Source organism: Pimephales promelas, chromosome 9 (genome assembly GCF_988280905.1).
Source record: "Pimephales promelas chromosome 9, fPimPro1.hap1.1, whole genome shotgun sequence".
Taxonomy (NCBI): Eukaryota; Metazoa; Chordata; class Actinopteri; order Cypriniformes; family Leuciscidae; genus Pimephales; species Pimephales promelas.
In genome coordinates, this window is record NC_142777.1 from 39446399 (window position 1) to 39472128 (window position 25730).

At 46.4% G+C, this 25730-nt stretch overlaps 2 protein-coding genes across 3 annotated transcripts in view; both read left to right on the forward strand.

The window, feature by feature from the left end:
- The first annotated feature begins 203 nt into the window (after positions 1-203).
- On the forward strand, positions 204-21909 carry mcm7 (minichromosome maintenance complex component 7). The gene is made up of 15 exons (XM_089135184.1): positions 204-372; positions 1459-1538; positions 1625-1789; positions 3131-3255; positions 3376-3556; positions 3629-3766; positions 4098-4247; positions 5337-5451; positions 5801-5932; positions 16926-17009; positions 17444-17655; positions 17749-18014; positions 19120-19288; positions 20034-20143; positions 21579-21909. Exons 1-15 carry the CDS (start codon positions 342-344, stop codon positions 21784-21786), a joined length of 2166 nt encoding a protein of 721 aa, XP_088991310.1. The 5' UTR covers positions 204-341; the 3' UTR covers positions 21787-21909.
- Positions 21910-24334: 2425 nt separating this feature from the next.
- Positions 24335-25730, forward strand: part of gpc2 (glypican 2) — a 41287-nt gene continuing 39891 nt past the window's right edge. Inside the window, exon 1 of one of the 2 annotated variants that reach the window (XM_089135186.1) lies at positions 24335-25153. In XM_089135186.1, coding sequence (XP_088991312.1) covers positions 25012-25153 — 142 coding nt within the window. In that variant the 5' untranslated portion in view covers positions 24335-25011. The remainder of the gene's footprint in view (positions 25154-25730) is intronic. The other variant, XM_089135185.1, reaches the window with a different exon arrangement.

The window sequence follows — 25730 nt, forward strand, 5'->3', positions numbered from 1 at the left end:
CACATTTGGTCAGATTTTATATGATGCTCGTGCTGGCGGATGTTTTGAACTTTTTGCAGCTTTTGTCATGACATTTTTTTTTACCGCCGTTTCAAATCGCTGAGCTATTGGTCCTTCCGCTCACATGACACACTACGTTAGTAAGATTTTCGCGCCACAAGCGCAGCCCCGCCCCGCACACACCCAGACGCTCTCTGATTGGCGGAGAGCGCCAGCAGACTCGCGCCAGTTTTCGCAGCTGTCCTCGAGAACCTGTTGCGTTTTTAGTCTCTGAAAGCGTTTCCCAAGCGAAATATTCACATATTTATCCTAGAGACGCAGTTCACCTCTCCGCGATAAACATGGCACCCAAGGATTATATGGCGGAGAAAGGTAAGTTGGGAAATTCACTTCTGGCGCACATTTAACATCAGATTTGTGAAGAGCTGTTCTCTGTCTGAGTTGCGGACACGCATCAAAGTTCGACGGAACGGAATTAGGATAAAGCCGCATATGAGTCGCGTGCGTCTGAGTCCGAGCGGAGCGTGTATCTGTCGTACATGTGTGCGATGTTTTGCTGTTTGTGGAAAAGCAGATTTAAAACTTTGTTTTATTGTCGTTGGCGGCGGCCGCGCGAGTTGCGCGCGCACACGTGCTGAAGTGCCCGGATGGAGTTTTGGAACAAAGAGCGGCGGCGCGCAGAGCACGTGCTCGCCCCCGACAACGCTTTTCCCCAATCTAAAGTTGAACAGACCGTCCAGAATCACGTGTTTCTGTTTATTCCGATCGGTGGCGACCCTTTTGTCGTTTTAAAGCACGATGGGAAAGTGTACTCTGAACGTGTAAAACGGGGCCGCGTGACCCGAACCGACACCAGAACCACCGACCGATGATGGCGAATATGATTATGCTGCTGCTGCTGATAAGCCCAGACTTCGATGCGGACGGGTCTAGTTTGTGAAGCGCGGAGGGATCGCGGAAGCGCGTGGCTGTAGTCGGGCACGAGGACCATGTGCTGCTTTGTTTACAACAACACCAGCCGTCGAGTGGCGTTACGCGCGCGTCAGTTATATCGCGGAATCGCGTCACGATGCGGCTGAGCGACACAACAATAACACGATGGTTTGCTCGAGTCATCATGAGGCAGTTTGGACGCGTCGATCATTTGTGCGCCGTTTCACTTCATTTACCTTCGTGTTCGGTTTTAGTCACCAGTAAATGTGTAAAGCTGGAGTCACGTGCATTTCATCTGTGCGAAGAGTGTGACGTTATCATGAGCTGTGTGTGTTAGTTTTGGACATTGAAGCTCTTCTGTTTTTGCTCGTTTGTTTACGAACACGAACCACGTGACTGAGGTGTTTGTGCACTGCTGGTCGCGCGCTCATCTGAAACTTTTCCTGCACGTGCTTAAACACTCACACACACTGCTTTCCTCGGGTGTGTGTGTGTGTGTGTGATGATGGTTTTCTGTGTGTCCAGAGAAGTGCAAGCGCTTCCTGCAGGAGTTCTACAGCGAGGACGAGTCGGGGAAGAAGGTCTTCAAATACGGCGCTCAGCTGGTGAGATCCTACAGTTCCTGCAGACGAGCTCCATCAGTGTGTGTGAGACGCCGCTCACCTGTGTGTGTGTGTGTGTGTGTGTGCAGGTGTCGCTGGCCCACCGAGAGCAGGTGGCGCTGCTGGTGGATCTGGACGACGTGGCGGAGGAAGACCCTGAGCTGGTGGAGAGTGTGTGTGAGAACGGCAAACGCTACGCAGGACTGTTTGCAGACGCGGTTCACGAGCTGCTGCCGGAGTACAGAGAGCGAGAGGTGTGTGTGTGTGTGTGTGTGTGTGTGCCCGACCGGACAGTCAACCGGATTAAAATGACAATAACACAAAGTAACTTCTAGAGATGCACGATTGATCGGCTGGTGACCGTTATCGGCCGATGTTCACGTGATCGGACACCGGCCGGCCAGTCTGACGTAATCTGATTTTATGCCGGTCAAATGCACACAGAAATATAACTTGTCGTTGATGTACAAGTGATTGCACTAGGCCTGTGTGTGTGTGTGTGTGTGTGTGTGTGTGTGTGTGTGTGTGAGAGAGAAATATCTATATACTGCAAGTAGGGCTGTAATCTACCAAAGAAATACTTGGTTGACCAAAGTCTTGTCCTGCGTAACGAATAGTCGACCAAAAAAAAAAAAAGACGGGATGTTTTGATTGAACATTTTTTTAACAATTGTCATAGAGCATTAATAAAACAACAACGAAAAAACATCAAAAATACAAAAAAAAACTATAATAATAATACAATTCTTTGCAAATTAAGTTATTTTGTTTTTTCACTTAATGGCACTGTTACAAAATAGCCTAAATTAAGCATTTAAAGTTGGGGATAAAACATAGACTAATTATATTTAGAATACAGTAATATATAACTGCTAATAAAGGAATAAACATCAAGGAGTAAATCATTGAAAATTTCTTTCTATTGGTTAAAAAAAATGCAACTGGTCGACCAATAAGAATGTTAGTTGACCAAGACGGCATCGACCCATTAATCGACTAAAGTTGACAGCCCTAACTGCAAGGCTGCATTTACTTTATTCTTATTTGTATATTATTTTATTGCCATTACCTGTTTTCATACAGAAGTTTAGTTTGATAAATATAGCAATTTTTATTAGTTGTTTATTGGATGTGAAAAGGAAATGGTTCTTCCATAACACACTGCACTTTAGATGTCATTTATATAGTCCCGCTTTATAGCGATTATCTGCAACGGTTCTATTAAAGAGAAGATGGGAAATAAATATTCGTTTGTGCTGTAAAGTGGTTTGAAAAAATGAAATCGGGATCGGCTAAACTCGGGATCGGCAGGTGGAACTCGGGATGGGGTTAGAAGAGTGTGATCGGTGCATCTCTAGTAACTCGAGAATGATTCTGTGTTCAAGTGGCGATTAACCGAGTAATAATATAATATACTGACTAGCTAGCGGTGCGCGGCGGAGGCGAAACTGCTGACCCTGACAGGCGATCATAAACAGGAGTCTGTAACGAGTGTGTGTATCTTTATCCTGTGAGCTCTATCTGCACACGTACAGTGCTGGTGTGTGTGTGTCGCTGATAGAGTGTGTGTGTGTGTGTGTGTGTGTGTTCTGGAGGTGGTGGCAAAAGACGCCTTGGACGTTTATATCGAGCACCGGCTGATGATGGAGACCAGGGGTCGTGACCCTGCAGACACGCATGACTCCAGGAACCAGTATCCGTCTGAACTCATGCGCAGATTGTGAGTGACACACACACACTCACACAGACTCACTCTCACACACACACACACACTCACACAGACTTACTCACACACACTCTCGCTCCCGCTCATGTGTGTGTGTGTGTGTGTGTGTGTCAGTGAGGTGTACTTCCGGCCGCCCTCGACGCTGAAGCCGCGGGTGGTGCGTGACGTGAAGGCCGACAGCATCGGTCAGCTGGTCACCGTCAGAGGGATCGTCACCAGAGCCACCGAGGTCAAGCCCATGATGGCCGTCGCCACGTACACATGTGACCAGTGCGGCGCCGAGACCTACCAGCCGGTGAGTGTGTGTGTGAGGGAGTGTGTGTGTGCGTGTGTGTTCTCCTGCTAACACACTCCTCCTCCTCCTCAGATCTCCTCTCCCAGCTTCACTCCGCTCATCATGTGTCCCAGTCAGGAGTGCGTCACCAACAAATCAGGCGGCCGGCTGTACCTGCAGACGCGAGGGTCAAAGTTCATCAAGTTCCAGGAGCTGCGCATTCAGGAGCATGTACGTGTGCAAGCGTCACGTGTGTGTGTGAAGTTTCATGATGTTGATTGTGTGTGTGTGTGTGTGTGTGTGTGATCAGAGCGATCAGGTGCCGGTGGGGAACATCCCTCGCTGCATGAGTGTGTGTGTGTGTGTGTGTGTGTGTGTGTGTGTGAAGTTTCATGATGTTGATTGTGTGTGTGTGTGTGTGTGTGTGTGTGTGATCAGAGCGATCAGGTGCCGGTGGGGAACATCCCTCGCTGCATGAGTGTGTGTGTGTGTGTGTGTGTGTGTGTGTGTGAAGTTTCATGATGTTGATTGTGTGTGTGTGTGTGTGTGTGTGTGTGATCAGAGCGATCAGGTGCCGGTGGGGAACATCCCTCGCTGCATGAGCATCTACGCTCGCGGAGAGAACACGCGTGTTGCTCAGCCCGGAGATCATGTGGCCGTTTCTGGGATATTCCTGCCTCTGCTGCGCTCGGGGTTCAGACAGGCTGTGCAGGTGAAACACACACACACACACATTTAAATACTCTCACACAAACTCTCACACACTTAAACACACAGACGTGAGTGGTGTGTGTAGTGATCATCATATAGTGTTGGGTGTGGGAACTAAATTATATTCCAGTGCTGGATGTTATTGATCAGTCGTGAGACGGGTTTCCCCCATAGACAGTAAAAGAAGTGGACCGAGCGATCCCATTGGAGCTCCATTGAGACGACTGAAGACCGTTTTTGGCGATTTTTTAAATTTTTTTTAGCACTTCCGTCCCAAACAGAGCTTGACCACGTTATCTCACTGAATCATTCCCTTCTGAATCTCGCCGAGCCGGAGAGTGTGTGTATGAGCTGTCCGTGAGCGAGGAGCAGGAGACACTTCTGCTAGGGATTCTGATTATTATTTTGTCATTTTGCCTTCATGTTTCCCCGATTGTGCGTGAGCTTCTCCTCCTGTCCATACGGTAATCTCTCTACGTGCGACAGAGAGTCGCGTGGTTATGATGCAATCGTTAGCCTACTTTTACTAAAACTGCTTCTACGGGGCCATAACATAAGCTACAAGGTCATGGAGCCTTTTATACATTGTCGTGTTTCTTTAGAAATAAATAAAGGACAAATGGGGTCTTCAAACGCCTCAGATGTAAAGTTACTCGCTGTCAAAGTGACGCCAAAATGAATGGGAGTCAATGGGAATGCTAACGCAGGTGAAGTTCTGCTACAAGATGGCGGCTCCCGCGAGGCTTCATCGATGGATTACCCCCTTGGTTTCTCCAGCGCCGTCTAATCAAGGGAAATAAATTGGACCTTGTAAAATGAATTTAACTGTCAGTAACTAATTACTCTGGTGACTCATGCTGGTCTCCCGTCCCTTAGTGCACTTTGACCCCGCCCCTTCCTCACATTATGTGCCACGCCCACATCGCAACAGCCAATCAACCAGCTGACAGAACCAAGCCCTGCCCTATGTTTGTTTTCCTTTGATTCTAAACACGTCACATGACCTCGAGCTCGGTTTTGTATCTGTTGATGTGTGTGCAGTGCTATGTATGTTTAACTCTGTGTGTGTGTGTGTGTGTGTGTGTGTCAGGGTCTGCTGTCGGAGACGTATCTGGAGTGTCACTGCATCACTCTGATGAATAAGACTGAGGATGATGAGCTGGGAACTGAAGAGCTGAGCGACGAAGAGCTGCGGCAGATCACTGGTAATGCTGTGTGTGTGTGTGTGTGCGCAGAGGAGGACTTCATCAGAGCCTGTGTACTGATGTGTGTATGTGTGTGTATGTGTGTGTGTGTGTGTGTGTGTGTGTGTGCGCAGAGGAGGACTTCATCAGAGCCTGTGTACTGATGTGTGTATGTGTGTGTATGTGTGTGTGTGTGTGTGTGTGCGCGCAGAGGAGGACTTCATCAGAGCCTGTGTACTGATGTGTGTGTGTGTGTGCGCGCAGAGGAGGACTTCATCAGAGCCTGTGTACTGATGTGTGTGTGTGTGTGTGCGCAGAGGAGGACTTCATCAGAGCCTGTGTACTGATGTGTGTGTGTGTGTGTGCGCAGAGGAGGACTTCTACGAGAAGCTGGCGGGCTCGATCGCCCCTGAGATCTACGGCCACGAGGATGTAAAGAAGGCTCTGCTGCTGCTGCTGGTGGGGGGGGTGGAGCAGGCGCCGCGGGGCATGAAGATCAGAGGTCAGAGGTCAACATCTGTTCGTTTATTGACTGTACTTTGGACTCCTGTTTTCACTCTATAGGGATCCTCGCTGGTCGACATGCGTCTTTTTTCTGAGGCTGCGAGTTAAAGTGTGATGTGGTCATGTGACTTGGGAGCGGCGCACAGGAGTGGCGTGTTCACACACACACCAATATCAGATAATGAAGAATCCAAAATATTTCTGGAAGATTTACTTATTTAAACGTTAGTTTTTTTTATAATACACCATACTTTCACCCAAACGGAAGTACACTAGCCAGAATATGTATTATATATAAACTTCTTTTAGTTGTAATAGACGGGTAGGCGGTGCAGGCGCGAGCACGAGGGGTTAATGAAAGAAACGCCATGATCGGAGCCGTGTTCTTGGTTATTTGAGGTTCACCCCAAGCGAATGTTGTACACAGCACTAGAGGTCTTCACAGTGCACCCGGGACCCGTACGGGTTCGGGTCTGTATTTTAAATGATCAGCCGGGTCCGGGTCGGGTCCGAATCTATTACTTCGGGTCCCGGGTCTGTTTAACATTGTGTGTAATACCAACGCATTCTCATCCTTTAGCGTCATACAGGACACGCTATATGACAAAACGGCGAAATACTACTCGCATGGCACCCGTTATCGTTAATATAACACGCGCTGAGAACGGGCTGGTAATACACGTGCGATTGGAGTGCAATCTCAAAGCGTGTCATGTTTCTATGGCAACCAGAGCAGAGCTTCCGCCAAACCGCGCTTTACATTTTCTCCAATGTTTACAATAATATAAATGAACCGTCTTGATTAATCTTAATGTTTTGGTGGTCAGATTCAGACTCAATGAAGAGCAGAGAGCACTGATATGATCAAGCTGAACAAGCAACAAACAATCGTTATTATAGTTCAAAAGGGCAAACAGTTAAAGTTATTATGCGAGTTAACTCGAGTCAGAATGTGCATGTGCAAGGCTGCATTTATCCTCCATCACCGTGACATCATCAAGTGGACTTTTAAAGCTGAAATAATGAGTGGATTAAGCTTGGAATAACGAGAGAAATAACATGGATAGAACTTTCTGGTCGGTGGATTGTAAAGTCAGTCAGTCAGTAACGAGACGACGGCTACTAAAATTAGGTAAGACAAAAAGTTTTATTTTTCGCAACTCGTGTGAAATAATATGTGACAATCGGGTCCAGTCGGGTTTGTGTCTTACTGCCGGGTTCGGGTCCAGTTTTCAAATAATAGACGGGTCCAGGTCGGGTCCGGGCGGTACGTTTATGGCATTTCTCGGGTCTGCACGCGTCCGGGTCCAACTTTTGAAATGAACGACGGGTCCGGGTCGGTTCGGTGTAGCACATTACGGGTCTCTTTCGGGTCGGGCATGAGTTTTTGGACCCGTGAAGACCTCCAAACACCACGTGTTAAAACTATCAAAACTATACTATCAAGCGTCTGCCAAACGTAAGTGTAGCGCCCCCTACCTGATCTTCTCGTAACTAGATAGAGAACAGCGCCCCAAGTTCACTTACTATATGCCTACAGATGTTGACGTTAGGCCCCTCTGGTGTCACTAAGTGAAGTAAATTTGAATTTTAGAACTTAAATGATAAGCTCTTCTATCCTTGTACTATGTTACTCAAATTAAATGTATCACCCCTCTAAACAATAGCATAAACCGACACTTTCAAGAAATAACACAAGTAAAATTACAGAACAAAATAAAATTTAATTGAAATAGAAATGTTGAATATTAAATGGCTCAAGGAATTAATTTAAATGTGTGAAATATTCACACAATTATCCTCACTTTTAACTGGATCACAATTCAGTCTCAGAAGGACAATAACTCTGATGCCAAACGCACAGGAATTAGAATACCGGCAAACAAAAAACAATATAAATTTTCCGTATACCCAATAAAGTAAAACCCAAGATAACTTCCTAATTATAAACAGAAATACTCTGAATAGTTCACGTTATCCGTGCAATGTTTAATACAAATACTCAGATTAAACAGTTGTGGGCCCACACACACACACACACACACACAATCAACCCACCCCGGTGCAGGCCTGAATCGTGGCTTGTGTTCGTGGTGGCCGGGAAAACGACAAATGGCCCCTTCACTCTCCTGAGCACAACTAAAACAAAACAAATACCTCCAATTCCGCGTGAGAACAAATGCGGTATCCGCGATTCCAGCAGCCGGCCGCGCGCAGCTCCTCGTCCTCTCGCTCGCTCGTTGGCCGAACGCACTACACCTCCCGCGGCGCCAGAGGAACCCCAAATATCACGGTTACTTGGGGCGCTATCTGGTCCTCAGATTGTCCGGAAACCGCAGCAATAAACAGTCTTTGATACGGTAACAGTTTGGTTAGGTTACACGTTCCAATGCGCTAATATATGCAGTGATGACTGACCGGAGAAATTCGGATACACGCCCGCACGGCAGGTTAACCACACGGGAAAAAAAACAGGCTATAAACACCAACAAACACACAAGCGATTCATATCTCGGATCTACATTGCAGTTAAAGATGATTTAACTTATAAATCGTCAATTAAAATCACTGTTCACATAAACTCGTCTCTCCTCTACTTCTCCCGTCTTTCTTTTTTTTCAATCTCCCCCGTACCACCACTCAAATCGTCCAAAAACCATCGCGAGGGCGGGACTTGACTCCCTGAAACCAATAAAATAAAAAAACACCTAACATGATGGTTAATACCACGTTTTCCCCCCTGTACCCATAGATCAAACTTGTATCTCATGCACGCGCGTTCTTAAAGGAACAAATACCTTACACTCACTAACACAGATGCGAAGTTAATTCACATTTTATTTCTCAAGTAAATTAAATTACAAACTAATAAATTGAAAACGTATTACCAGCATTTTTATAACCTACTGGGTTACATGCTCCCCCGTCTAAACGTCTCATGACCCCATGAGATTACATCTCAACACCTTAATGGTGACTTTAGGCTCAGCAGAAGGGTTTACCCGAGTACAACGAATACACTGTGCCATAGGGTGACACCACATAGTGTTACAGGCTTTCCCTTCTGACTCTTCCCCACTTTCTACATTTATTACCATCCCTCTATGAATTAGAGTTAAAGGTCGGTTAGTGGGCTGTCCCAGACAATCATAGCTTAGCTTGACTACAGGTCGTATCTCTCTTTTAGGCCTGGAATTAACGGTCTCTACTACCTCTTCGGTGGAAGTAATTCTTTCAAGTTCTCCCCCTTCTAAACCAGGATCTCCCAGTGTCTCTGAACTCCAATCTGGCAACTCTTCAGACCCCTCTTCATTGGGTATCGGCTCGGCCATTGCTGCATGAGGTAAATCCAAGTCCCCTCCACAGTTGTCAATTTTACCATCCACTGTAGAGTCCAACAGGGTAACGCACTCTGGCGGGTGCTGGTTCTCCACTCTACCCGCGCAGTAATGCCACACTTCATCCTCTTCACTGTCAGAGAGGTTACTCAATTCACACCCTGTCATGACCGTATTTCCTTCCCCCAATTCTCTTCTCCGTTTTCTCTCCCCAGATATGTGCCTGGTCTCCACTGGAGCAGAAACTCTGGTAAGTTCTCCAGTATCTGCCAACCTCACATGGTCCCCAACTGGCAAGAGATGGTCTCGGTGTAATGTTCTCACACCTCCCACGCCGGATGCAGGTTTCAGACGGTACACAGGTAAGTTCTCCAACTTTTCCACCACCAGGTAAGGCACAGAATTCCACTTGTCTCCAAGTTTGTTCTTTCCAGTCACAGCCAGGTTTCGTGTCAGTACACGATCTCCCACAGTCAAGCTCTGGTGTTTCACTCGCTTGTCATACAACCGTTTGTTCCTTTGCTGACTTTTCTGGGCAGCTTCGGTGGCTAACTGATAGGCTCTCTGTAAGTCTGATTTCATTCTTTCCACATACTGTCGATGGCTTCCTGCTCCCTTTCCATCAGGCGAAGTCCCGAAACACACATCCACTGGCAAACGAGCCTCTCTTCCGAACAGAAGATAATAAGGGGAAAACCCAGTGGCCTCGTTCTTAGTACAGTTGTAAGCGTGTACTAAACTGTTAATGTGCTGACTCCATCGGTTCTTTTCTGCCGGATTCAGGGTACCCAGCATGGAAAGAAGTGTCCGGTTGAACCTTTCCGGCTGTGGATCTCCTTGTGGATGATAGGGAGACGTTCTGGATTTTCGAATCCCCAGCATACTTAGTAACTCTTTTATGAGACCACTCTCAAAATCCCGACCTTGATCTGAATGAATCCGAGAGGGTAAGCCGTAGTGAATAAAGAATTTGTCACACAGCACCTTAGCCACCGTCATAGCCTTCTGGTCTTTGGTTGTGAACGCTTGAGCGTAACGGGTGAAATGGTCGGTTACTATGAGAACATTACCCATACCCTTTGAGTCTGGCTCAATTGACAGGAAGTCGATGCACACTAAATCCAATGGCCCACTGCTGGTTATGTGATTCAGTGGAGCAACCCTCTTGGGTAATGTCTTTCTTGTGACACAACGGCCACAATCCTTAACATACTGCTCTATGTATGCAGACATTCTGGGCCAATAGAAACGGTCCTTAATGAGTTCCGTGGTTTTCTCCACTCCCAAATGACCCGAGTCATCGTGTAATGAGTGCAACACAGTCGACCAGTACTTCTCAGGTAAGACAAGTTGTATCTTTTCGCTACCACTTGCACTTTTGGTAATTCGGTACAGAAGTTGACTCCTTATCTGTAGCTTGTCTCCCTGTCGCTGTACCAGAGCGATGGTAGCATCAGAACTCCTAGCACCGGTGAGTATTTTTCCCGACTCTACGTCTCGCTTTACTACCCCAACTACGGGGTCCTCTTCTTGTGCTTTCTGCAACTCTGCATTACTCAGCTGTTCCAACGGACCAAGACCCAAAGCTGTGGGACAACAAAAAGCATCAGGAATACTCTGAGGTAAGACACCCAAGGGTTCCACCAGTCGGGATGACGCCCCTCCATTTTCAGCAACCACTGCTAACTGACAGATGGCTCTTACCCCTGACTTGGGTATCTCCTTCCATTCAGGGCAAGCAGTTGATTCACATGGGTAGCGAGACAACACATCCGCATCGATGTTGGAATTTCCTGGTTTGTATTGCAAGCTGAAGTTATAAGTAGCTAAGGCAGCTAACCAGCGATGACCCGTCGCACTCAACTTGGCACTTGACAACACATAGGTCAGGGGATTGTTGTCGGTCTTTACCACGAACTGGGCTCCATATAGGTAGTCGTGGAACTTATCCACTACCGCCCACTTGAGCGCCAAGAACTCCAGCTGATGTATGGGGTATCGTTGTTCCGAGGCACTCAGTTTCCGGCTCGCGTAGGCCACGGGCCTCAGTCCTCCAGAATGCTCCTGATTCAAAACGGCCCCCAGTCCACTCAGACTAGCGTCTACATGCAGTACATAAGACTTAGCAGGATCCGCAAAGGCAAGTACTGGGGCATGTGTGAGACAGTCGATGATTTTATGGAACGCTGCTGTGCAAGTGTCGTCCCAACGCTCTCCAAAGGGTTCCGATACTCTGAAGTATATCTTGCCATCAATTGACTTGCTGTTTTGCCCAGATGTTGGCGGGTAACCTTTAGTGAGCTCTGTTAAAGGCCTTACAATGGCGGAGTAATCCTTTATGAATCGACGGTAAAATCCACAAAACCCCAGGAATGACCTCAATGTCTTTAGGTCAGTGGGCCTTTTCCAGCATGTTACGGCTTCCACCTTGGCTGGGTCTGGTGATACTCCAGCAGCTGACACAATGTGACCCACATACCGAACTTGAGACTGGCAGAACTGGCACTTATCTATTGACACTTTCAGGCCACATTCTCTCAGACGGTCCAGGACTTTTAACAGCCTCTCTTCGTGTTCTTCAAGGGTGCGTCCGAACACAATGATATCATCCAGATATACTATTACTTGAAGGAGATGCATGTCACCAACCGCTTTCTCCATGAGCCGCTGGAAGGTGGCGGGAGCTCCAGTGATCCCTTGAGGCATCCGTTCAAACTGGAAGAATCCCAGGGGACAGATAAACGCTGTCTTCTCTTTATCTTCTTCCGCCATGGCTATTTGATAGTATCCACTGCGGAGGTCCAGTACAGAAAACCATGTACTACCAGCCAAACTGTCCAGGGCATCATCAATCCTGGGAGTGGTGTACTGATCAGGGATGGTACGAGCATTTAGTGTTCGATAATCGATGCACATTCTGATTGCCCCACTCTTCTTCCGCGCAACCACAATGGGCGATGCGTACGGACTCCTTGACTCCTTTATTATTCCTGCTTCTAACAGGTCTTTGATGTGACGTCGTACATCCTCGATGTCCGCAGGAGCAATGCGTCTGGAGCGTTCTCTGAATGGTTTGGTATCTTTCAATCTGATGTGATGTTCAACCCCGCAAGCTAATCCAACATCCCATTCCTCAGTAGAAAACACATCACCTCTGGTTGACAACTTTTCACGCAGTCTCCGTTCCCAGACCTCCGGAATGGATGACTCCCCAAAATTAAACAAGCTTGGGTCTATGGCTTGGGAGCTCTGCTCTCCTGACCGTACGGTGAGTGTGTCAGTCGGATACACATTGGCGATTACGGTTCCAGCTGGAATGGAGATATTTTTTGATGTTACATTCTGGACCAACACTTGAATATTTTGCCCTTCTACTGCTGAAGATGGGAGTACCACGGGGGTAATGAATGTTCCAGCTGGAAGACTAGAGTCCTCAGGAGTGTCTACCACAAAGATCTCTTTTCTTAAAGGCTTGTCGGTCTCCATTTTACAGATAGCACATACTTCTCCCCTTGGTGGAACTATACAATTCCCCGGTCCTATCCAACGGACTTTTCCTTCAGGTTTATCAGGAAGAGTTTCAGTCTCTTGCTTCGGTGGCAGATGGATTTCAGGGTGTCGGGTCTGGATTCTCAAAGCATGTGCAACACTGGATCCGTCGGTATCCTGGCTGAGAGCAGCAAGGCGTTTGAAAAAACTGGCGTTGGTACCGATAATAACCGGTAATTGGGAAGGACCTTGGGGTTCAGGACATACAAGAGCCAGGATGGACAATGGCTCCTCCACTGTGGTGACAGAGGCGGGAAAGGTGACATCCACTATGATATATCCCTTATAAGGGTAACTGGAAGAACTGAGCCCCCATATGGATAATCCTGTCAAGGGGTGAATGGGCACATCAGCCAAGTTCTCAGAATACCAGCTTTCAAACACAATCGTCACTTGGGATCCGCTGTCTAACAGTGCTTGACATACCCGGCCATTAAGCTTCACGTCTACCGTGGATGCTGGTCCTACTAGTCCTTTAGGAATACGGCTAGATTCCTGGATGGCGGCCTGGCTCTTTTTGGAGAAACAAGCTTGGTTTGTGGCAGTGATATTGTCATCCACCTCGTGTTTCCCACTCTTTGCCTGCCTTAGAGAACGAATCAGCTTCTGGATCACCTGATCAGAATTTGGTGGAGCTTGACACTTCGTTGCGATATGACCATCTTCTCCACACCTATAGCAGAAGTAGTCATCTCTTGTTCTGGCTGGCTTGTATCTTAAAGGCGTGGAAACAGACTGGGACTGCAGTGACTGTTTTGGTCGCTGCTCTGTAACCTGAGGTGAGTATTGAGTAGAACTGACACTCAGAACAGCTAACTGCTGTTGTAAGTGGTGGACCTGTTTCCTCAACTCATGAATCTCTGAATCATCATTTTTTTCAGTCTTTTTGATTGGTTTTTCTTAAGTTTTAATCGCTAATGATGAAGTAGAAATGGTTTGGTGCTCAACTCCACTTATTTGGGTTCTTAATTCTTGAAGTTCGGCCTTGAGCTCCTGGATAACTGATGTGCTGGCTCTTTCCTCTTCATGGAAGTGAATGGCCTTGGCTTTTGCAGACACTCTGTGGCGAGCCAATTCACTCTCCTCCGCCTCACGTATTTCCTTCAACAGACTCAGGAAAGAAGGTGGGTGATTTTTTCTTTCTCGCAGTCTCAGTTGGAGCAACATCATGTCAGAATTCACAGCCCCTCTAATCAGCTGTTCCACTCGTACTTTATCAACCATACTAAGGGTCAGTCCATCTCGTTCCACTACTTTGCTGAGGGTCTTCTCCATCCTTCGCAGGAATTCAGACAAAGCCTCCCCCGTGCCCTGGCGCATAAGACGAAATTTGAAATACAAATCCTCACCAGACTCAGATGATCCAAAGGTGCTCTCCAATGCTTCCAAGTACTGCGCAGCACTCGCTTCAGGATCAGAGAATCTGACCGCTCTTACAATATCCAAGGCAGGTCCCTTGAGGCTCTCCACAATGCGGCGTCTTTTTTCTTTTTCAGAGCAGTCACACTCCGTTACCAGCAGTCTGGCTTGGTCCATCCAGTTTTCCATATTCTCCTCACCCATGGGGGTTGGAACTACAGCTGAAAAGGTACGCAGGCGTCGGTATGTGTTGTTGTCACTCGAGTGCTTTACGGTCTTTTCCAGCACCTCGCCCATGGCGCGTATGATTGACTCAGGGGAACTGTCAGTGGCCCTGTGTGGAGAAATCAAAGCATGTACATCGCTAAGAGACTTTCCTTCTTCCATCAGGAACTTTGCTAACTTCTCCGTAAACTCTGCAGAAACATCGTCAGGGGTGGGTTCTGTGGTCTGCATTACTACGACTGTCCAGGGCTCTCTCTTTTCTCCCCTGGACACTTCAGGCGGTATGCGCTTTGGGTCAATGGCTTGTCTGCACTCACACAACACCAGCAGGTAATGTGAAGTGGGTCCTTCCTTCGTGTCCCTTACACGAACTCTCCCCAGAGCTTTTACTGCTTCCATCACCTCTTCAATTTCGGCCACTTCGGTGTGAAGAGGTACGTTTAACAGCATTAAGGCATGGGTCTCTTCAATGCTAAGATCTTTGCACCAGTTGGCCAACTCTGCCTGGAGACTATAGTCTTTTGTTAGAGCCATGTTAACACTTTATGCACTTTCCAGTTAATTACAGGGGTGCTTGGAACTAACTTTCTTTATTTTTTCTTCTTTCTTGCAGCAAACTATGGTGTGACTCACAGAGGGAGATCCCGGACGAGCCCCCACGTTATGTAGCGCCCCCTACCTGATCTTCTCGTAACTAGATAGAGAACAGCGCCCCAAGTTCACTTACTATATGCCTACAGATGTTGACGTTAGGCCCCTCTGGTGTCACTAAGTGAAGTAAATTTGAATTTTAGAACTTAAATGATAAGCTCTTCTATCCTTGTACTATGTTACTCAAATTAAATGTATCACCCCTCTAAACAATAGCATAAACCGACACTTTCAAGAAATAACACAAGTAAAATTACAGAACAAAATAAAATTTAATTGAAATAGAAATGTTGAATATTAAATGGCTCAAGGAATTAATTTAAATGTGTGAAATATTCACACAATTATCCTCACTTTTAACTGGATCACAATTCAGTCTCAGAAGGACAATAACTCTGATGCCAAACGCACAGGAATTAGAATACCGGCAAACAAAAAACAATATAAATTTTCCGTATACCCAATAAAGTAAAACCCAAGATAACTTCCTAATTATAAACAGAAATACTCTGAATAGTTCACGTTATCCGTGCAATGTTTAATACAAATACTCAGATTAAACAGTTGTGGGCCCACACACACACACACACACACACAATCAACCCACCCCGGTGCAGGCCTGAATCGTGGCTTGTGTTCGTGGTGGCCGGGAAAACGACAAATGGCCCCTTCACTCTCCTGAGCACAACTAAAACAAAACAAATACCTCCAATTCCGCGTGAGAACAAATGCGGTATCCGCGATTCCAGCAGCCGGCCGCGCGCAGCTCCTCGTCCTCTCGCTCGCTCGTTGGCCGAACGCACTACACCTCCCGCGGCGCCAGAGGAACCCCAAATATCACGGTTACTTGGGGCGCTATCTGGTCCTCAGATTGTCCGGAAACCGCAGCAATAAACAGTCTTTGATACGGTAACAGTTTGGTTAGGTTACACGTTCCAATGCGCTAATATATGCAGTGATGACTGACCGGAGAAATTCGGATACACGCCCGCACGGCAGGTTAACCACACGGGAAAAAAAACAGGCTATAAACACCAACAAACACACAAGCGATTCATATCTCGGATCTACATTGCAGTTAAAGATGATTTAACTTATAAATCGTCAATTAAAATCACTGTTCACATAAACTCGTCTCTCCTCTACTTCTCCCGTCTTTCTTTTTTTTCAATCTCCCCCGTACCACCACTCAAATCGTCCAAAAACCATCGCGAGGGCGGGACTTGACTCCCTGAAACCAATAAAATAAAAAAACACCTAACATGATGGTTAATACCACGTTTTCCCCCCTGTACCCATAGATCAAACTTGTATCTCATGCACGCGCGTTCTTAAAGGAACAAATACCTTACACTCACTAACACAGATGCGAAGTTAATTCACATTTTATTTCTCAAGTAAATTAAATTACAAACTAATAAATTGAAAACGTATTACCAGCATTTTTATAACCTACTGGGTTACATAAGTGTAAGTGTTGTATGACCGACAGAAGAGCAGCGATGTGTGAAATATATTTGGTGTTGGTGAAGTTCATGAATATTTCTGTATAACTGCGTTGATGCTGTAGTCGTTGGGTCATGTTGGGTCCCGCCTCCACCTCGTCCCTCGAGGGTCTCCATGAATAATACTGTTGTAGCGAAGAAAAAAAGGTGCAACCACATCATGTTCTGGTGCCGCCAGTGGGAAGGCTAATCTGGTGAACATGGCCGAACACGCTTTGAACCAAAACCAATATTTAAATCTCTGAACTGGTTGATGGCTCAGCTGTTTGAGTCGCTGCTGATGTAGTGCTAGATGACATCACTTCTGTCATCATATCATTGACTTCCTGTGTCGCTGTAGAAACGCATGTCTCTGTGTTTATAGGGAACATCAACATCTGTCTGATGGGAGATCCAGGCGTGGCGAAGTCTCAGCTACTGTCATACATCGACCGACTCGCCCCTCGCAGTGAGTCCAACACACACACACACACACACACACACACACACACACTGTCCCCCGTCCCCCCGACTCGCCCCTCGCAGTGAGTCCAACACACACACACACACACACACACTGTCCCCCGTCCCCCCGACTCGCCCCTCGCAGTGAGTCCAACACACACACACTCACACACACACACACACACACACACACACACACACACACACTGTCCCCCGTCCCCCCGACTCGCCCCTCGCAGTGAGTCCAACACACACACACACACACACACTGTCCCCCGTCCCCCCGACTCGCCCCTCGCAGTGAGTCCAACACACACACACACACACACACTGTCCCCCGTCCCCCCGACTCGCCCCTCGCAGTGAGTCCAACACACACACACTCACACACACACACACACACACACCGTCCCCCCGACTCACCCTGTCTCTCCTCAGGTCAGTACACCACGGGCCGCGGCTCCTCTGGCGTAGGGCTAACCGCGGCGGTGATGCGTGACACGGTGACGGGTGAAATGACGCTGGAGGGCGGAGCTTTAGTGCTGGCGGATCTGGGCGTTTGCTGCATCGACGAGTTCGACAAGATGGCCGACGCTGACCGCACGGCGATCCACGAGGTCATGGAGCAGCAGACCATCTCCATCGCCAAGGTGCGCGCGGTCGAGCCGGTCATGTGACTCCTGTGTGTTTGAGCTGGTCATGTGACCCTGTAGGAGTGCGATCACATGTGTCCTGTGTTTCAGGCGGGGATCATGACGTCTCTGAACGCGCGATGCTCGATCCTGGCGGCGGCTAACCCGGCGTACGGACGCTATAACCCGCGCAAGAGCCTGGAGCAGAACATCCAGCTGCCGGCGGCGCTGCTCTCGCGCTTCGACCTGCTGTGGCTCATCCAGGACAAACCCGACGCCGACACCGACCTCCGACTCGCGCAGCACATCACATACGTGCACCAGCACTGCCGGCAGCCGCCCACACACTTCAGCCCCATCCAGATGAAGCTCATGAGGTACTCATACTCACACACACACTCTTACTCACACACTCTTACTCACACACTCATACTCACACACTCATGCACTCACACACTCATACTCACACACACACTCTTACTCACACACTCTTACTCACACACTCATGCACTCACACACTCATACTCACACACACACTCTTACTCACACACTCTTACTCACACACTCATACTCACACACTCTTACTCACACACTCATGCACTCACACACTCATACTCACACACACTCTTACTCACACACTCTTACTCACACACTCATACTCACACACTCTTACTCACACACTCATACTCACACACTCTTACTCACACACTCATGCACTCACACACTCATACTCACACACACACTCTTACTCACACACTCTCTCGCACACACACTCTTACTCACACACTCTTACTCACACACTCTTACTCACACACTCTTACTCACACACTCTTACTCACACACTCTTACTCACACACACACACTCTTACTCACACACTCATGCACTCACACACTCTCTCGCACACACACTCATACTCACACACACACTCTTACTCATGCACTCACACACTCTCTCGCACACTCACTCTTACTCACACACTCTTACTCACACACTCTTACTCACACACACACACACTCTTACTCACACACTCTCTCGCACACTCACTCTTACTCACACACTCTTACTCACACACTCTTACTCACACACACACACACTCTTACTCACACACTCTCTCGCACACTCACTCTTACTCACACACTCATACTCACACACACACACTCTTACTCACACACTCATACTCACACACACACTCTTACTCACACACTCTCTCGCACACACACGCTTTTACTCACTCACACTCTCTCACTCTTACTCGCACACACTCTCTCTCACACACACACCACAGGGCTGAAACAGTAAACATGATTGATAACATTTTATTTGTGGTTTAGTTTCTTAATCTTTCTGTTGTTTGGCTTTTTTTGCCCACAATGCAAAGCAGAAAACATCTTCATGGTGTTCAGACCGACCCGTTGAGTGTCCACTGCTGAACACACACATGACTGTAGATGATGTTCTCTCTCTCTCACACACACACTCAGGCGCTACATCAGTAAGTGTAAGCAGAAGCAGCCGGTGGTTCCCGAGTCTCTGTCGGATTACATCACAGCGGCGTATGTGGAGATGAGGAAAGAGTCTCGGGTCAGTAAAGACACCACCTTCACCTCGGCCCGCACACTGCTGTCCATCCTGCGCCTGTCCACCGCCCTGGTGAGTCACACACACACACACACAGTAGAGCATTGGCTGGCCATAGTCATGGGTTCGATTCCCATGGAAAGCAAGACCCGCTGAGAATCCGTTCCTGTTGTTGGGTCAGAGTCTGCCAACGCACCGATGGACATGATCTGATGAGGCGTTGGGTGTTAAAAGTGCTGTTTGTGCAGGTAGCTGTGATCATGTCTACTGTAAAAACGGCACTTCACAACACACTCTGCCGTTCACACACTTCCTCTTCCAGGTCACATGCTGCTGTCCAACACGCCTGTTGCCGTGGCGGCGGTCAGCTTTGCGGGGTCGGCAGTCAGCCTTGGTCACGCCGCTGTGCAAACCCATGCAAAACTGACTGCACACGACACGCCCCCTCACACACGTGACCCGGAGACACGCCCCCTCACACGCGTGACCCCCGGAGACACGCCCCCTCACACGCGTGACCCGGAGACACGCCCCCTCACACGCGTGACCCGGAGACACGCCCCCTCACACGCGTGACCCGGAGACACGCCCCCTCACACGCATGACCCAGAGACTAGCTGGTGTTGAGAGGCCGAGACTTGGGCAGTTGCTGATTTACCAGAAGGCATTGCACTTGTCTCGGTCTGACAGTGCCGGCACAGCTCGTCCGTTTGCTGAAAGAAACCTGAGGTTGGAAATGATGTTTTTACGGAACATGTGGTTCCTTTATTCACGTGTGTGTGTGTGTGTGTGTGTGTGTGTGTGTGTGTGTGCGCAGGCTCGTCTGCGGATGGTGGATGTTGTAGAGAAGGAGGATGTTAATGAGGCGATGCGGCTGATGGAGATGAGCAAAGACTCGCTGCAGGCCGACAAGACCAGCAACACCAGGTATCCTGACCTTTCACCTCTACTCTATCTCTACTCCATCTCTACACTATCCCTATTCCACCTCTACTCCATCTCTACATTATCTTTACTTATCTCTACACTATCTGTACTCCGCCTCTACACTATCTCTACTCCATCTCTACATTATCTCTCTTCTTCACCTCTACTCCATCTCTACTCCATCTCTACTCCATCTCTACATTATCTTTATTTATCTCTACACTATCTGTACTCCATCTCTACATTATCTCTTCTTCACCTCTACTCTATCCCTACTCCATCTCTACTCCATCTCTACATTATCTTTATTTATCTCTACACTATCTCTACTCCATCTCTACATTATCTCTCTTCTTCACCTCTACTCCATCTCTACTCCATCTCTACTCCATCTCTACATTATCTTTATTTATCTCTACACTATCTGTACTCCATCTCTACATTATCTCTTCTTCACCTCTACTCTATCCCTACTCCATCTCTACTCCATCTCTACATTATCTTTATTTATCTCTACACTATCTGTACTCCATCTCTACATTATCTCTCTACTCCATCTCTACTCCATCTCTACATTATCTTTATTTATCTCTACACTATCTGTACTCCATCTCTACATTATCTCTTCTTCACCTCTACTCTATCCCTACTCCATCTCTACATTATCTTTATTTATCTCTACACTATCTCTACTCCATCTCTACATTATCTCTCTTCTTCACCTCTACTCCATCTCTACTCCATCTCTACTCCATCTCTACATTATCTTTATTTATCTCTACACTATCTGTACTCCATCTCTACATTATCTCTTCTTCACCTCTACTCTATCCCTACTCCATCTCTACTCCATCTCTACATTATCTTTATTTATCTCTACACTATCTGTACTCCATCTCTACATTATCTCTCTACTCCACCTCTACTCCATCTCTACATTATCTTTACTTATCTCTACACTATCTGTACTCCGCCTCTACACTATCTCTACTCCATCTCTACATTATCTCTCTTCTTCACCTCTACTCCATCTCTACTCCATCTCTACATTATCTTTATTTATCTCTACACTATCTGTACTCCATCTCTACATTATCTCTTCTTCACCTCTACTCCATCTCTACATTATCTTTATTTATCTCTACACTATCTGTACTCCATCTCTACATTATCTCTTCTTCACCTCTACTCCATCTCTACTCCATCTCTACATTATCTTTATTTATCTCTACACTATTTGTACTCCATCTCTACATTATCTCTCTTCTTCACCTCTACTCCATCTCTACTCCACTCCATCTCTACTCTATCCCTACTCCATCTCTACTTCACTTCTACTCCAACCAGTGGCTTCTACTGATCAGTGGAGCGGCTCAGAAAGCGTTAAACACGTGATCAGTGGAGCATCTCCCAGAATGCTCTCTGTCGTCCTCAGGGCTCAGCGTCCGGCGGATGTGATCTTCTCTCTGCTGCGGGAGCTCTCCGGCGAGGGTTCGGCCCGATCCGTGCGGATGAACGAGGCGGAGCAGCGCTGTGTGTCACGCGGCTTCACTCCGGCCCAGTTCCAGGCCGCGCTGGACGAGTACGAGGAGCTGAACGTGTGGCAGATCAACCAGGCCCGCTCGCGCATCACCTTCGTGTGACCCCGCTAACCGCTAACCCGCCGCTGACTCACCCGTTTCGGCTTCTCCCGCTAGTGTGGAAGGAGCATGTTTGGTTCGTTTCGCTTTTAATCTGTTATTTCTGAAATAAATGCTGTAAATAGATGATCTGTGTTTCGAGTCTGTTTGTAAAGGTGATTTAGTCGTTCCTGCCGGATTCTGACGCGAGCAGAACGTGAGATTTCAGGGTGCTTTGTCAGATAACATTTTAAATTTTAAAAGCAATCACTTTCTGTGCTTTCTTCCCTGAATCAGCCAAATATTGTGCCGCTGTTTTACGGCAGTTCGTTTCCTCTGATTTGTAAGTGATTTTTGAACTGGTAACATCAGTAATATTTAAACTATATTCAACTACATGATTCCTTTTCTAAATGAAGGCTCATATCAAACCTTTTTGGAAAAATGTTTTCAATTTAGATATTTAACTAAAACCACTTGTTGAATCAATGCCACGTAGAATTAAGGCGGTTCTGAAGGGTCAAACACAGAATTAGTATGGTGTTTCTAATAATCCTTTAGGTGAGTGTATAAATTAATTTTTTTTTAAGAATAATGTAAGTGGTTGAGGACTAACAAGTTTGAAGGGAGGCAATGCTTTCCATCTTATGTTTTTAATTTAGTCACTCATATTGTGCCGTTCTGGTATCTGTGTGAACAACACCGTGTTTGTTATGGAATGCCAAAGCTGACTTAATTAAAAATAAATATACATAAATAAATATATGAAGAAATGTAAAAAAGCAAAAATACATACATATACAAAGAAATGTAAAAAAGTATGAATTAATATTTATACTATTATTTCTATATTTATGTATAATTGTATTTTTTTCACACATTTATTTATTTCTACATTTATTCATTTATTTCTACTTTTATTTATTTCCACATTTATTAATTCCAACATTTCTTTCTCCGTATTCTAATGAGGGGGGCGTGTTTTAACACAGACATCAGCAATCGAGCTCAGAGTGGCTGTGCTGAAGCTTTGAGGCCACAGTGACACCTTGTGGTGTGTGACCAAATGAAACGCAAGAGTTGTGCAGGCAAGAGATTAACATCCGTTTCCTCTCTCTCTCTCTCTCTCTCTCTCTCTCTCTCTCTCTCTCTCTCTCTCTCTCTCTCTCTCTCTCTCTCTCTCTCTCTCTCTCTCTCTCTCTCTCTCTCTCTCTCTCTCTCTCTCTCTCTCTCTCTCTCTCTCTCTCTCTCTCTCTCTCTCTCTCTCTCTCTCTCTCTCTCTCTCTCTCTCTCTCTCTCTCTCTCTCTCTCTGGTGCTGATTGACGCTCTCCATAGACAGTAAAGGTGCTCTCTCATTCCCTCCTCGGGCTCGGAGTTGTCTCGAGTGGGTGCCGCCCCAAAGGCTCTCATGTGCACGTCCCGTTTGCCTATATGTTGTAGATGGTAGTGATGGTGAAATGAAGCTTTCTGAAGCACTGAGGCTTTCCCCTCAAGTGTATCGTAAAGTGGTTCATTACTCAAAGCTTTTCGACACGGTGCACACTAACGACATCTTGTGGTTAAAAGGTGGAAAATCCACCTTCCCCAATTTTTTTTTTATTGTTTTATGTAATAAATCACTTTGTGCTATGAAAACTACAAAGCAATTAAAAAATCATTAGTGTTAAAGTAGATTTTTACACAATGTATGAACAAAATGAGTGTATGAATTAATTTATGAAATAATATGAGTATCAAAATAAAATAAAACTTTTGTGGAATAGTGAAGTGCTGGGTAGTGAAAGTGCTTGTGAACTGTGAATATCCGAAGCGCATGACACTCGAAACCTGCGCAAGGGGATTGCGCAATTTTTAAATCAGAATATGAAACAGTCACGTGGTTGTGTGGGTGCTATGTCTCAGTCTAACATTTTATTTTTGAGCAGGTGGTATTGGTGATGGGGTTTCAGCTTATTTAGTGTAGGGTTATTCCGAGCAGCAGTCAGCGGACCCGGAAGACTCACGGAGAACTTTGTCTTTGTTTTCGAACGGGAGGCAGACAAGTGTTTTGACCCGGAAGATAGGAGTGAGCAGGGTTTTCTTTCTGTTTTTGCTTATTGTTAATTTTACCACCATGCTCTGTGTGTGTCCTACCTCTTTAATTATTCGAACCACTGACAATAAATTATTTTCGTATTGTCAATGAACGCTTGTGGTTTTTTATGTTGTCACTGTTCAAATTCATTTAGTGGGCACGTAACATATATATATATATATATATATATTGCCCCTCATTTAAAGAAAGGAAAATATAAAACATAACATTTCCAGTAAAATATAAAACATAACAAAAAATGACAATTGCCAATTCTGTGTCCATTGCTGTTTCCTCAGTTTTATTAAATGAATGGTCAGGGTGGTCGCTGGGTGGTCGCTGAACGCTCGCACTGTTGCTGTAATTGGGGACAGCTGCTGCGCAATTAGGAAATCCCACGAAGGCTAAATGATGCGTCCTTTGAAGGCCGAATAGGCTGCATCCTTCGCATTGGGACACAGCTTATATTGTTTTAGTGATGTATTATGTATGTTAATAATAATTATAATGTGAATAAAACTTTGATACTAACATTGCATTCTCGCTATTGAGCAAAAAGTATCGGTTCAGAATTGTGTATTTAGGGACATTCTAAAACGCTTAACGTTAAAAAGGCTTAACTTGGCTTACTAAAACAGTAGGCTAATATTAAAAGACCAAACTCAGTAAACATCAAATTAATAAACTCATATTAATAAGCTAGGCTATGTGCAAGCCACGTTAACCCTTTGCGGTTTTCTATGGGAGGAAAATGCTTAACGTGTAGCTAATTAAACGCGTTGCATTCATATTCTGGGCTCATTTATTGTTTTGGCACATGAATCGTGTTTTACGCATCCATTAACTCGTCTAGTTTACAAATGAGATCATAAAGGAAAGTGAAACATTTAAATAGGAACCATTATTTGCAGATTTATATTTTAATCCTTTAAACTCTCAGAATTACACGCCGGATCTGAATAAAGCGGCTCGTATTGTGAATAATCCGACTCAGAGAAAGTGTGTGCGTTTCTATTGTTCAGACACACGCTCTTTAGGGAGGTGGTGTGTGTGCGCGTGCACGATCATCCCGGGACAAAGAGAGACGCGCTCAGCGGAGACGCCGCAGACTCGCTTCTCCTCCTCTTTAACCACTGATAAAGTGTCTCTCAGCGGCGACTCCGTGTTTGTAAAGATGATGAAGATGATGAAGATGACGCTGGTGTGTGTGATCGCGCTGTGGGGCGTCGCGGGCGGCGCGAAGAGCTGCGGAGAGTCACGCCGGGTTTATGGAGAGAGACACAGCCTGGACACCGCGCCGCACGCGCGCATCAGCGGTGAGACACACACACACACACACACACTCTCAGAGGCATGCTCACTCTCTCTCTCTCTCACACACACACACACACACACACACACACACACACACACACACACACACACACACACACACACACACACACTTCTCTCTCTCTCTCTCTCTCTCTCTCTCTCTCTCTCTCTCTCTCTCTCTCTCTCTCTCTCACACACACACACACACACACACAGAGGGAGAGAGACCTGCTCATGTTAGTTTAGTAGCCTATTTATGGAGCCAATTATGTGCCATAATTAAACAAACAAATCCAGCATTTTGCAAACAAACTCGACCGTCACATGAACTCTTCCACTGTAAGGCCGTACAAACCAGTGCTCTCTGAACTGGCTGACTGTATATGTTCCCTCCCTCCATTAGCCACAAGTGTGATCAGTTTAGAGTTGTTGTGTTCAAGTGGTGACGCATGTGCTTTAATTGTGTTTGACTTCTGTCACCTGTGCTCCCCATTATACAGCACGGGTGCATCACAATGAAAATGTGTTGGCAAGTTGTGTCTGAACAGGTGAAAAGTGCTTCTGGTTTTGCCAAAAGAG